Here is a 13,051-nt window from a genome sequence, read left to right on the forward strand (position 1 = left end):
GTGGTCACTTCTGGACGCCAGGAAAGGCAATGTCGGTACCACGAGATACTTAAAAGCCGCCGGAGAAGCCGCCGCTTGATTCGGGCGGCGGCTGCACACTGCGCTTTTAAATTGCCGTTGGTGGAGCAGCGCGAAGGGGGGAGTGCGCGCAGGCCTGCCACGCGGCCCCCAGAATCACCAGGCCGTTTTTTACTTTCCGCAAGAGGCCAGGAGAGCCGGAGTGCGCGAATTTGGCCTCTTTTTGGCCTTGCGCAGCCCTGGCGGCCATTTTGTTTAGCGCCACGTGCACGCGGGCTTGGTCGGCCTGCGGGGCCATTTGAGAGGCCCAGGCCGAGGCTTTCGGCCTAACCTGCCTGCGAACAGTGCCTGTCTTGAAACCCAGGTTCCGAAAGGGCTTACAGTGGCCTGTTTTCTTCTGCCTCCACGCGTCAGGACACATGAGTGGGGCTATGGAGGAGGGCTCGGAGATCCCCCAGGGCCAGGCAGAGGGCCCGATGAGGGGAGAAGAGGACCGGGGGCAGGGGTTTCGACCCGGGGATCCCCCAGTAAGGCCATTGGTGGCACAGGGAGGAGGCCAGGAGGCATAAGGCCCTGGAGAAGACTTTTGCCAGGGCCGAGAGGCAGGCCTGGTCTACAAGGCCTGATTCTGCCAGCAGGTCAAGATCTCCCATCAGGCCACCTTCTGAGCAATCCTCGATTCAGCCCTTCCTCCCCTTCAGTCTCTCCTGCCAGGTCCCGCAGCTTCCCCAGGCGAAGGGGGTCTCCCTCCCCCTCCCCTTCGGTCTCTCCAGGTTTGGCTAGGACGGGTCAGGTGGACCCTTTGGAAGCGACATCTAGGGGACATTATACCTCACACAGGTTGGCACCTCAGGATTCTGGTGATTCTTATAGGGACATGGAGGATTTAGAACATCTCCCTGAGGGCATTAAGAGACTTATTTCTGCAGCCATCTCAAGGGGCATTGTCCAATGAGGCAGGAGCTCACACTCAGCTAGGTCTCAGGGGGGATCGGACCGTCACCAGTATAGGGCATCGTCTCTTTCCATGGTTAGCGAGGCTTCTGCCATGGGGGAAGAGAATCTCCAGGATATGAGGTTCTCGGAAGACGAGGATGCGACCCTACCCGAGCCTCCTTCTTCTTCGGGTCTCTTTCCTCCAGCCATGTTCAAAGTTCTCCTGAACAAGGCGAGGAAGACCACCAAGGTGGGGACAGGCCATCGTGGAGGCCTATGGGGCGGCGGGTCATCTCGTTCCCTCGGGGATAACAGCCCATTCCACTAGGAGTGCCGCGACCATGGCAGCATGGACCACTAGGGCTCCTTTTGAGGACATTTGTCAGGCAGCGACTTGGGCGTCTCCGACCGCCTTCATCCAGCATTACAGGCTGGACTCGTTTGCTTCGGCAGAGGTGTCGTTTGGTCAGAGGGTCCTGCAGAAGGTTGTAGCGGATTCTCCCCTTGGACGTAGTTCTTGTTTTGTTTTGTTTTCCCCTCCCTGGGACTGAGCTTGGGTATGTCCCACACGTGACCACTCCCTCTCCCCCACTGGAAAAAGAACGTTGGTCTTACCTGAACGTGTCTTTTCTGGGGGGAAGAGGGAGTGGTCACGACCCACCCTAATCATGGTGGGGGGCCAAGGGGAGGGCCAGGAGTTTTTCCCGTGGCGGGTGTTGTTTTGTGTGTTTTTGTTTCCAATTGGATTATTCGCCTTCGAGGACACTGGGAAGGAATGGAAGGAAGGAGTATTTAAGAAGTTTACTCTCAGTCTTTGGACCAATCAGGCTTTGAGAATACCCACACGTGACCACTCCCTCTCCCCCCCCAGAAAAGACACGTTCAGGTAAGACCAACGTTCTTTCTCCATACATAGGATTATAGGGCTTGCATGTTTGGAAAATTTGTGTTTAATGGCTTGTGTTTTGCTTCCATTTAGTGGTCTCTGTCTTTCCAGTTTAATTATTCAGTCTAAAATATTTCCATCTTCATTTGCTGAATTAGGTGCAACATTAAAATATATACAAGTAGCAACAGTGACTTGTTAAATTGAAGGCAAAGTGCTTATATTCATTAATTCATTCATCTTTAATATATATTGGATGTACTTTTAAATCCATCCCTTGATGAAGTAAGTTCTTTCAAATTTCTAAAAATAAGTATAGCCATGCTTCATTCCTAATGTCCTGTGACAGGTAACACTTATGATGAATAAATTAAGAACTTTAGGAAAAATATGAATTTCCAAATAGTATTTGTCTTACCATTACAACAATAAGCTAATAATTACTGTAGTATTGCTAAATATACTTGCTTCTGCTTTTTTAAAAAAAAATTAATTCCTCCATTTTGAAGCTAAGTATTTTTGTTTTTAAAAAAACTACAAATTTGATATGCATGTTGTTTTTTTAGTTTTAAACTAACCTTCTATTTTTCTTGTTCTTTTCTTTTTGTTATATCTGCTGTGTTCCTCCTCCTTCTCTTTTCATTTTCGCCTGGATACTTTTGTTTGCCATTCTCCGTACTCAGTTGCAGCATCACGGTGAGATCAAAGAATGGCAGGGAGCTTCAAGTAAGTAAATAGTTTCTGCAAGAACATTGAAAGAACTATTTTTTTCATAGGACCATACCTTCATTTCATATTATTAGCAAATTCTGAGTATTCAATAAACTCAGAAACAAAGGAATAAAATACATAAAATTAGAGACAGGAATATTAAGTATGCTACTTTGAGTGGTATAAAAGGTAGGATTAAATAGTGATAATAAAAGTAGTAATTAAAAAACAATAATTGTAAAACCTATTGTGACAAATATATGCTTTCCTCAAGCACATATGGCATGTCCAAAGAATCAGCAAATGTTATTTTTTTATTAACTTTAAGAAAATGTGCCTGCAGACACAGCTTTGTTATGCAACTATAAGCATAACTCTTAAATCCTGAGCCGATTTGTAATAAAAGATTGACATCACACCTAGTATGATCTTATTGCAGCCACACCAGAAGCAGTTAGATGGTTAATATCTTTAGATATTGAATTATGACATCTATCCTATTGTGACTCTATGGCACCATATTATAATGATTTTATTATGGTTTTAAAATGTAATATTTTATCTCATGTATTGTCCACATATTTTATACATATGACAGTATATAGATATTTGCTGGTGCTTTATTTAAACTTATTTAAGTAATAAAAGAGATTACTTCCCTGTTTGTAAAAGAGATGACTTCCCTGATTGACTCGCTCCAGAGCCTCACCTACCATCACATTGTGCATTACTCTTAACTTTATCATTTTGTCCATTTGTAAAAAGAAATATAAATCATATACACTTTAGATCTGTGCAAATGCTAACATTTCAAAACTTAAAATTTTTCTGGTAATGTGAACTACAAAGAGCAACATGTCAAGATAATTTTAGGAGAATGTAAGAATGAAGAATAAAGTGGACTGCTTAGTCCTTTTCTTTAATCATTATTTCCCTGGAATAATCTGTTTCATAGACTCCCAAAATCGTATAAATACTCTATTTTGACTACTTTGCATTGACAGTGCAGTGCAATTATGAGACTGAAAAGAAAGAGGAGAGGCTATGCAAAGTAGACTGATAGCATGTTACTTTGTCTGCAAATACATTTTCCCCTCTACTATTTAATTTGCTAGTCATTGTTATAAATAGGGCTCCTGGATTATTAGGCATGACAGCTTCAAGAGCTGTGAGATTTTCCATCTGTGGAGTCCAATGTAGTAATTGAGAATTTAGAAAGCTTACATTTTTAAACAATATCTCTAGAGGGCACTGTGACTGTAAAATATCAAAAGAAGGAAAAATTATCAATGAATTACATTGACAGAAAAAGATTAACCTCTAAAAAAAATCAAAAATAAATATGTGTTTGGGAATTAGATTTTGGATTGATAAATCTATATAATCTATATCTTTTATTTTAGAATCTCAAACACATTGCTTAAGTAAATTTGTGTTTGGAATTTGTGATCAGAAAGGAGTATGCATGACAACTATACATACAGCTTGATAATTTTCAGAAATTTAGTTTTAGCAAAAAACAGTTTTAAAGATATCAGAAAATAATGATATGAAGCAAGATTAAAATGCTATTTTTACAATGATTTAAAATGGACCTGCTGATCATGGAAAAGTTACCACTATAATATGAAAAGAAATCATGTTACAATTACTTCATGTTATCCCATGTTACTCCTCTTTCATACTTTCCTTAGTCCAAATACACTATATTGCCAAAAGTATTCGCTCACAACTGATTCTGATTATGTGGATGGGTGAGCAAATATTTTTGGCAATATAGTGTATATCATGTCCCGTTGATCATACGTTTGTAACAATGATTTAAAAGGAAGGGAAAGCTGAATTTAGAAGCAAAGCATGTAGCCATTATGTTGAACATTTTTCAATCAAATAATTTAAAATTATCTCACTTTTCTACTTTAAATATTTAAAACCATTCGACTTTCTAAACTTTCTGAGTGGATAATAATGGATATTATTTCTATGTAACTTTTTTACCATTGTTGAACATAAATCAATGTCTTATTTTCAAAACACTCTAAAAGTATGTTCTCCCTTCTTTCTATTTATACATTTCTTGATGGAGCTAAAGCACCATTTTAACAGTTTACTACTTCTTTATTCACCCTTTCTAAGTAAATTATACATTCTCAAATCCTGCTTAAACTATGATTTTTAAACGATATTTTACAGTGAAACTTTTTCCTCAATATGCCTTATTACAAATGAGTTTTACAATATATAGCTGAGGGAATCACATATTATTTGCCTTTCTACTTCTAGCCTTCATTTCCTTCCTTTTTCTGTGTTGCATTTTACCACGTAAGCTCCTTAGGGCGGAGACAATTTCTACTATATTCAGTGAAATGTTGTAACTCATCATTTTTTATGTTTATTTTACAGCTGCACTAACAAGCAGTGATGAATCTCATACTTCTACTCCAGGAAAGATGAGTCAGCGTCACGGGAAAGAAGAGTATCTTACTCCAACCAAAGAATTACACCAACTTTCTTTCAGTCCAGGCCAAGGCCAGGGTAAGAGCCATTTTGTTGAATATACTATCAAATAAAATACTCTACAGCACTTGACCAGTTCAAGAGAATTGGTTTTATGTTCTATAAACCGTAACTTAGTTTTATATCTTGCCCAGAAATCAGCACAGGTATTTCTCTGACTTGAAAAAAAAAGGGGTTAAAGTTGTCTTACTTTAATTGTGTAATGAAGGAGATGGGAAAATGCTGAATATGTGGTCTTTTTCATATATTGTATCAGTTCATTAAGCTGCCTTTGATAGTCATCAGTGGGCTTCCATGTACTTCATATATGTATTTCATGGAGAGGTGGAAATATAGTGGTTGAACTAGGAAATAGATATGTTGTACCTTTAAGACTGTTATTACAAAATTACATTCCATTTGTTACTTCTGAGGAGATATCACAAGATACATAATTCCTAAGCAAGTAGGATATTCAATAAATGAACAAAAAGTATTACTAAGAGTTGAATTTAGATGTCAATTAAATCATACCTTACTAAACTCAGCCTTGTCTCATCCACTCCAATATGCACACAAGAAAGACTTCAGAAGCTTCGCTTTTATGTATGATTAAATATGACTTGTCATATTGTCTGAATCCACATTGGTAATCATTTATAAACAGCTTATTTCAATACAGAACAATCTAAAGGTTATATTATATAAAACTGACTGATTAGAAAATATAAATGTATTAAATCTCCTCACAGCCTGCTGTAGGGCAAATTAGTCTGTTATACACTGAAGGAAGTTAGTCTCATTAAGTCATAAACTTGGTTTCAGTATGTGCAAAATACTGAATATTTTTTTTTCCCAAATGGAAATTTTGTCTCCTAAGTTTATCATATCCAATTAATTCAAGTTAATTTGGAATTCTTTGGCATAATTGAACATTAACAGGTTTCTGCAAATAATTTGGAGAAGCATTTTATTTATGGTGTTGCAACTGATAAGCCATCTGAAGCCAAACATTGAATTGTCCAGACAGCCTCATCTTCCTGAAGGCTTGGCTGCTTTAAGTGCATTCAGAGGTACAAAAGGAAACAAAGAAAATTACAACAATAGAGGGAAAGACAACACTGCTAGTTGGAAGCTGAAAGTTTGTGCATTGGAAACAAAACACTTTTACTTTCCTCACCGATTATTCTGGCTTGGCACTTCTAGGTCTCACTGTTTTGTTTATAGAGAGTGATAAGAAGAAAAGCATACAGATGTCCCTTTGAAGTATTTCTTTAACCAGAGAAAAGTGAAAATGAGACCTTATTGAGAATTTATGCTTAATCTTGTAAAAACCTTCCAAGCCAGAGCAGCAGTGTTTGTCAGCTGGAGATAATGGCACAATCTCAACAGAAAGAAACTAAGTTTGCAAAAGATATTGTTAGAAATTCAGAAATTATCAAATACATTTAAGAGGACAGAGAAGAAGTTGGAAAATCTAGAGCATCTAACAGTAAAATATGATGAAGAAGTTGGAGATGTTTATCAAGTTGAAAAAATGGAGGTTAGAGTTCTAAAAACCGAAGAGAAAAATGACCACAAAGAAACCAAATCTGCTGATATCTATGGTGATTGGTTTGTGTCTGGAAATGGAAAGAGTGGAATACGGAAAGAGGAATTAAATGGAGGGGAACTCTACTCCAGATGGCAAGATACAGAAGAAGAAGAAAATAAAAGAATGTATGGATTTAAAGAGAGAAACTTTATTAGCAACATTATTGATAACACCACTGACAATTAAAGATAAGCTGATCAAGGAAACAGAAAAAGGGCATCGAAATTGCATGAGAGACTTAATAAGCAATGAATTGCAAAGAGGAGTCCATACAAATTTGATTAAGGAAATGATTAGAGGACTGATACCACAAATGGCAGAAGACATGATATTGTTTTGTTACTGGAAAGACACAGGTTGATAGATGAAAGTGTATAATCTAAAAGTAGTTAAACTTAGTGAAATTTAGTGACAATAGATATAGTTAAATAATTGATAATGATAATAATGTATACATATGTATTGCTATGGTAAGTAATAATTGGATATGAATATTGAATGGTACCTCAATAAAAAAGAACTAAGTTAAATTTAGTTATGTTTTGATTATTAAGGGAAAAATGTTATGATAAAGGATACAGTCAAACAAAGGAGGGATAATGATAACAACGTATATATATATATGTATGAGTACAACATAAGGGAATTGGATGTAAATTGTAAACAGTGATTTGGAAAGGAGGATTAGAATTTTTTGTTACTAAATATTATGGATGTTTAGCCAGAATAGGCCATAAGGATTCAGTGTTATTGGAGGATATTAGAAATAGCAAATGAAATGCCAGTATGTGGTTATGTTTTAAGTCTTGGTATATTTTATGATGAAGGACGTTTAAACAATTATAGTCAAATGAAAATGGAGATATGATGATGGTAATATGTATAAATATATCTGAGTTAAAATACTTGAGTTAATATGAATTATGGTTGATGACTGTGGAAGAGATGCACGAAAGTCTTTTGTAACCAACTGATACACTTTCTACAGTATGTAAAGAAGGAGGATTCTTTGTGTTGTGTTTGTTTTGAAAATAAAAAATAAATAAATAAATAAATAAATAAATACATACATACATACATACATACATACATACATACAGTGCCTAGAAGGCCTTCTGCATGTGTACATGTCCTCTTAGAAACACTTCAAAAATGTGTGTTTATTTTTATTTATTAATTTTTTATGCTATGCTAGCCATCTCCCTTACAAGGTGACTCTGGGCAGCTTTTAAGTTATAAAACAATTAAAAATAATTAAAATATGAAAACTAGATTAAAATATTATTAAAACTGTATTAAAACCTAAATTAAGAGAGCTTTGAGATGAATGGACAGTGATGAGGTCATCTTACTCCATCAGCTACCTCCAGTAGTGAGCTCCCTCCCTCCCTCAGGACATCAGGCCAATAGGGAAAGCCAGTTTTAATACCCTTCCGGAAAGCCAAAAGGACAGAGGCAGTTCTAACTTGCAGGGTTTGCATAACTGAAAAAAATTGAATGCGGTTTGGAAAAGCATTTCCTATGCTTTTCCAATGACAGCATTTTTTAAAAGAGAAACACTAGATTAGATTTTGAGAGGAGGGAACCCTCTGAATGTTATATATAGATTTTATAAGTTGCCATGGTTGCTGGTTAAAAAAATCCTACCGAGAATAGTTTATCACTGTCTTTTAAAATACATCCAAATACCTCTTCATTCCACACTTCACTCCATTTTCTATAAACTCACCTCTAAATCTTCTGTTCTCATTAATCCAAAAATAAACAAGAATACTTAATAACATAAGAATACTATCCCTCTTTCCATTTAGTCTAAATTCCCCTTATCTCTCTCTTAACAGTTAAACATTGTAAAAAGAAAATTAAAACTATTAAGCATTACCAGAAATAATAACTCCTTATTTACATATCAAAAATGAATCCATTACACCATAAATATTGCAAAGGAATAACTGCTCAATTCAGATAACTTCCCTTCTCTCATCCAACTGCCAAAAGCGCCCATAAGCTGTTTCAGAAAAAAAATTGGTTCTCCTCACATCACTGGAAGTCTAAGCTGTACAATTTCTGACTGTAAAGTGAGGAGGATTATACAATGTAGTCCTATTACATAACATGCTAAAGAAATATTACGATAATGGAGATTTATACTCTTTATAGATATATCATCTATAATGCAGATATGGCAGTCTCTGACCATAGTAAAGATTTGGTTTGGCGATTGTAGAAAATACTAGTATTGCTTACAAAAGTAAAAATTTTATACTTATTGGTTGGTAGTATGTAATTTATTCTAGTGCTGTGCCTTCAACCAATGCCTTTTGTAGATAGCTGATTTTGTTATTTGCTGAACATGTCCTTTTGAATGGTTGATCACATTATCAAAGTGTGTTTAAGTATGTTTGCCAGAAGAATCAGAATGAAATGGAGGGGTATAAAGAGTATATTAAGTGTTACTGCTCCAATACTACTCACAGATTCTTTTCTGAAGTTATTCACCCACCCTGCTTCAGTGTTACTAGGGAAACCATTGTTTCCATTGTAACATCTAGCACAACCCTTAGATTCCTATTCTAGAAAACAGGTTCTCTTTGTATTATAAATGTGTGTCGTCATAATAATGACAAAGCTGCGATTTGTGAACTTTCTCAGATAGTACTTTTTCCCATTACAGACCATCCCTGAGAACATGGTATGAAAGTTACATGCAAAAGAAATGAAATTTACCATAGCTCCAGTTAGTGTTTATAGTGCTGTAAGCTCTATCCACAGTTTATAGAAATAATATGAGAAATTAAGTGTAAAACAGGAATAAAAGCAGGTTTTGATGGGGAATTCTTAGCACTGTCCTGTATCCTTTTTATATTGCCGTTATGGACGGAAGGGGAGAGGCTGAATTTGGTTGGCCTTCCTTTGTAATTTGAAATTATGATACGTTTTCGTGATGCCAGAAAATGTGAATTATGTTCCTTATTGTTTTAAAACAATTGTTCACTTCTAATAAATGGAATATATCAACATATAAGAAAAGCAGTGATATTGAAATCTAAGTCTTAATACTAATTGTGAACTTCACTACTGAAGTAATACTATGTATTATGGTGATTAATAAAGTTTAAAAAATAAAAGCAAGATTTTGATTGAATTATGAAATAATTGATTAGAAAAAAACTCTACTAGCTCAGTTTTATCTTGGACAACGTTTTAGAAATTTTGCTGACTTTTATTTTGAGCATACAGACAATGTGTGAGTGTATGTGTGTGTTCATTCTTTTAAACCAAGGGTGTCAAACTCGCGGTGTCACACAGTCACATGTCGTATCGTGACTTTTTTTCCCTTTGCGGAGTTCAGGTAGGCATGGCCTGCATGTGACGCATCCAGCCATTGGGCCACCAGTTTGACGCCCCTGTTTTAAACCATCTAATCTCAGAATATTAAGAATTTGCCTTTGTCCAAAATCTCTGGCAGAAAAAAACAGTGGTTATGGAAGACAGAGCTTTTAAAAATTCCAGACAATGTATTGCATCATTTTTTGAAATATTTGCTTACCAGATTCCTCAATGTCTTCAACAATTGCAACGCTTTTAATTTGCTGCCTTCGTTGCAAAAGTGCATAAAAATTTAGGGAGACATTCAGGGATGTATCGAAAATAGTCCATGTTGAACTGTATAGCATAACATCAGGTGGGACAACAAGAAATGTTTAATGACATTTTGCATTATGTGATAAAATGCTTTTATGGTTATTTTTATATCATTTATTTATTTATTCTTCATATTTCATATTTCATAAAATGTTTTATAACTTTTACAAGCTTCAATTCAATGGCAGTCATGGATCTTGGCTCTATGATACACTATTTTGCCAATGAAAGGTTGCACCCAAACAGGACAGTTTTAGTAATATACAGATGATATTTATTCAGCTGATCCTTGAAAATGTCATGTTTTGCATGAAAAGCGGTAAAATTGACTACCCAACACATATTAAAAGGTGGCAAAGCTTCAGTTGTTTCTAGTCAGCCCGCATTCTTACATTTTTAAACATTCTTCAGTACTGTATACATCTTTGCCACTTAAATAAGCAATGTAGACGATCAGCATCTAAATCAGTTAAATTAACAGATATTTAAACTTTCACTAAGAAATTATGCCTATATACAGGTAATCCCTGACTTAAGACCATAATGGAGGAAAAATTCTGTTGTTAAATAAGACATTTGTTAAGTGTGTTTTGCCCCATTTTAGAATCTTTCTCGCCAGAGTTAAGTGAATTAATGCAGTTGATAAATTTGTGATCTGGTTGTTATGTAAGTGAATCTGACTTTCTCATTGACTTTGCTTGTCAGAAGGTCACAAAAGGTGATCACATGACCCTGAGACATAGCAATGGTCATAAATATAAACCAATTGCTAAGCATCTGAATTTTGATCACATGGTAATGGGGATGCTGAAAGATCTTAACTGAAAAATGATTGTAAGTGACTTTTTTCGGTGCCGTTGTAATTTTGAATGGTCACTAAATAAACTGTTGTAAGTCAAGGACTACCTGTAGTGCTGTTGTTACATTTCTGTTTAAATATAGTTGATTTGTATTTATTGAACAAATAATATAGTTTACTTTTAGTGATTACCTGCATGTTGAAAATATATCAAACTATTTAATGGGGGGGGGGGAACCTCCTAAAGTTGAAAGATTCTGTATTTTCTTCAGGCTAATTATTCCAATCTGAAATCTTCATATAAAAGCCATGTCTTTTTATTTGAAATTAGTTTAGCAAGGTCCTCTATTATTGAATGATAATTATTTTAATAATAAAGCACTTGTTTTCTAAAATATAAATTTCAATGTGCATTATTAATATTTGTGTAATATTATTTTGAGAGGCAATGGACATTTTTCCAGCAAGCTTTTTTGTGATCTAGTATTCTTAGACATTTTGGTTTGCTATTTGGTTTGTTTTATTAAGATGAAGTGCTACAAATACAAGACTTTCTTTTATTGAGAAATTCATTTTATTTAGAAACTAATTCTCCGCTTTCTTTCACAATGTTGGTAATATACCCATCATAGCTTGCGGTGTGCTTTAAAATATTTGAATGATTAGGGAGTGGAAGATTATTTTGGTCAGTTGAGGTACTTGATCATGCCAATTCTCTGTAACTTCAAAACAGTGTAGAGTAAAGCTTGTATTAGAACATACTAACTAAAATAGGAAATATTACTGATAGAGAAATGGCAACAACTCAACATTATTACCAACTTCCTTAAATACTATCTTCCTTTTTCAAATACATACATGACTCTCTTACTTGCGGGTTGCTAATGATTGCAACTGCTTTCTCTGCAACATTCTCATTACTACCAGCCTTTTGAATGACAAGAATAATTATATAAAGCATCTAACTCATAAAGGAAGAAGGTCCTATGAGGCGTAGGTTTTCTCTAAGTGCTGGGGTTTCACTTCCTCCACGAACTGATAGCCGAAAGCTTGTCCGGAATGCTTCATTTGGAGGATGCAGTGAACTCTCACCCGTCTTTCAAGGTTTGTTTTCTATTTTTTTATATTGTCACAAAAGTAGGATGCATTACTAGGTGCAATATTAACAAATAAAAACAATACCTTTTGGGTAGGTGTTGACTCACACAGTGTTTATTGCTAAACAATATTTTAGAGGTTTAAAATTGTTATGCTACCATTGGGGTATTTGAATGTTATTTCTAATATGCTTAGTCAGAATTTAATGGCTTTGTCTTTAAAGAAAGTATACTTGGTAATTATAATTTTATTGTGTAGAAATTTTTGTAAGCTCATTTGTTTTTTTAAAGGTTTTGATAGAGGGAAAGATGATGCTTCACAGAATAAAGATGATTCTTCACAATCAATGTCAAAAAGTAAGGTAAGTACAATTACTGTATGTATCTTTACCCTACCAATTAGATGTATTGATTCCTTCTGGGGAAAAAATGGCCTTAGTTACAGCATGTGACACAATTACTTGTCTACACATTTATCTGTCTTTGTCTTCACTCAATGGTAAAAAAAGGCAGATACAGGATACAAAAGAAATCAATATTTATATTTATTTTGAATTATTTGTACACTGCCTTGTATTGAAATCATATGATAATTTATTAAGGCAGTACACTGCGTTGTACTGAAATCATGTGGGAATTTATTGATTAAAAAGATTTCCCATTTGTAAAATCAATGGGTTCTCTGTTTTCATTTACACAAAGAAACTGTTCTCTGTCATATACAAAGGCATACCAAGTATGCCATTATATACAGTAGATCCCTCCTGAGTAGAAAGAGCAAAGAAGATGTAAACAAGATGTTTATGGAACAAATGGAAGAAATAACAGTACTGGATAAAGGGAGAAAGAAAGGGTTGGAGGAAAACATG

The 13,051-nt window shown here is 35.4% G+C and overlaps 1 protein-coding gene across 2 annotated transcripts in view; it reads left to right on the forward strand.

Annotated features, from left to right (window-relative positions):
* OSBPL8 (oxysterol binding protein like 8) overlaps nucleotides 1-13,051 on the forward strand; it is an 87,351-nt gene that overhangs the window by 19,586 nt on the left and 54,714 nt on the right. For both annotated transcript variants that reach the window (XM_081957185.1, XM_081957186.1), the window contains exons 3-5: nucleotides 2,524-2,566; nucleotides 4,955-5,086; nucleotides 12,474-12,544. In XM_081957185.1, the coding sequence (XP_081813311.1) occupies nucleotides 2,524-2,566; nucleotides 4,955-5,086; nucleotides 12,474-12,544 (246 nt within the window). The remainder of the gene's footprint in view (nucleotides 1-2,523; nucleotides 2,567-4,954; nucleotides 5,087-12,473; nucleotides 12,545-13,051) is intronic.

Source organism: Natrix helvetica, assembly GCF_964273705.1.
Source record: "Natrix helvetica genome assembly, chromosome: 6".
Classification (NCBI taxonomy): domain Eukaryota; kingdom Metazoa; phylum Chordata; class Lepidosauria; order Squamata; family Natricidae; genus Natrix; species Natrix helvetica.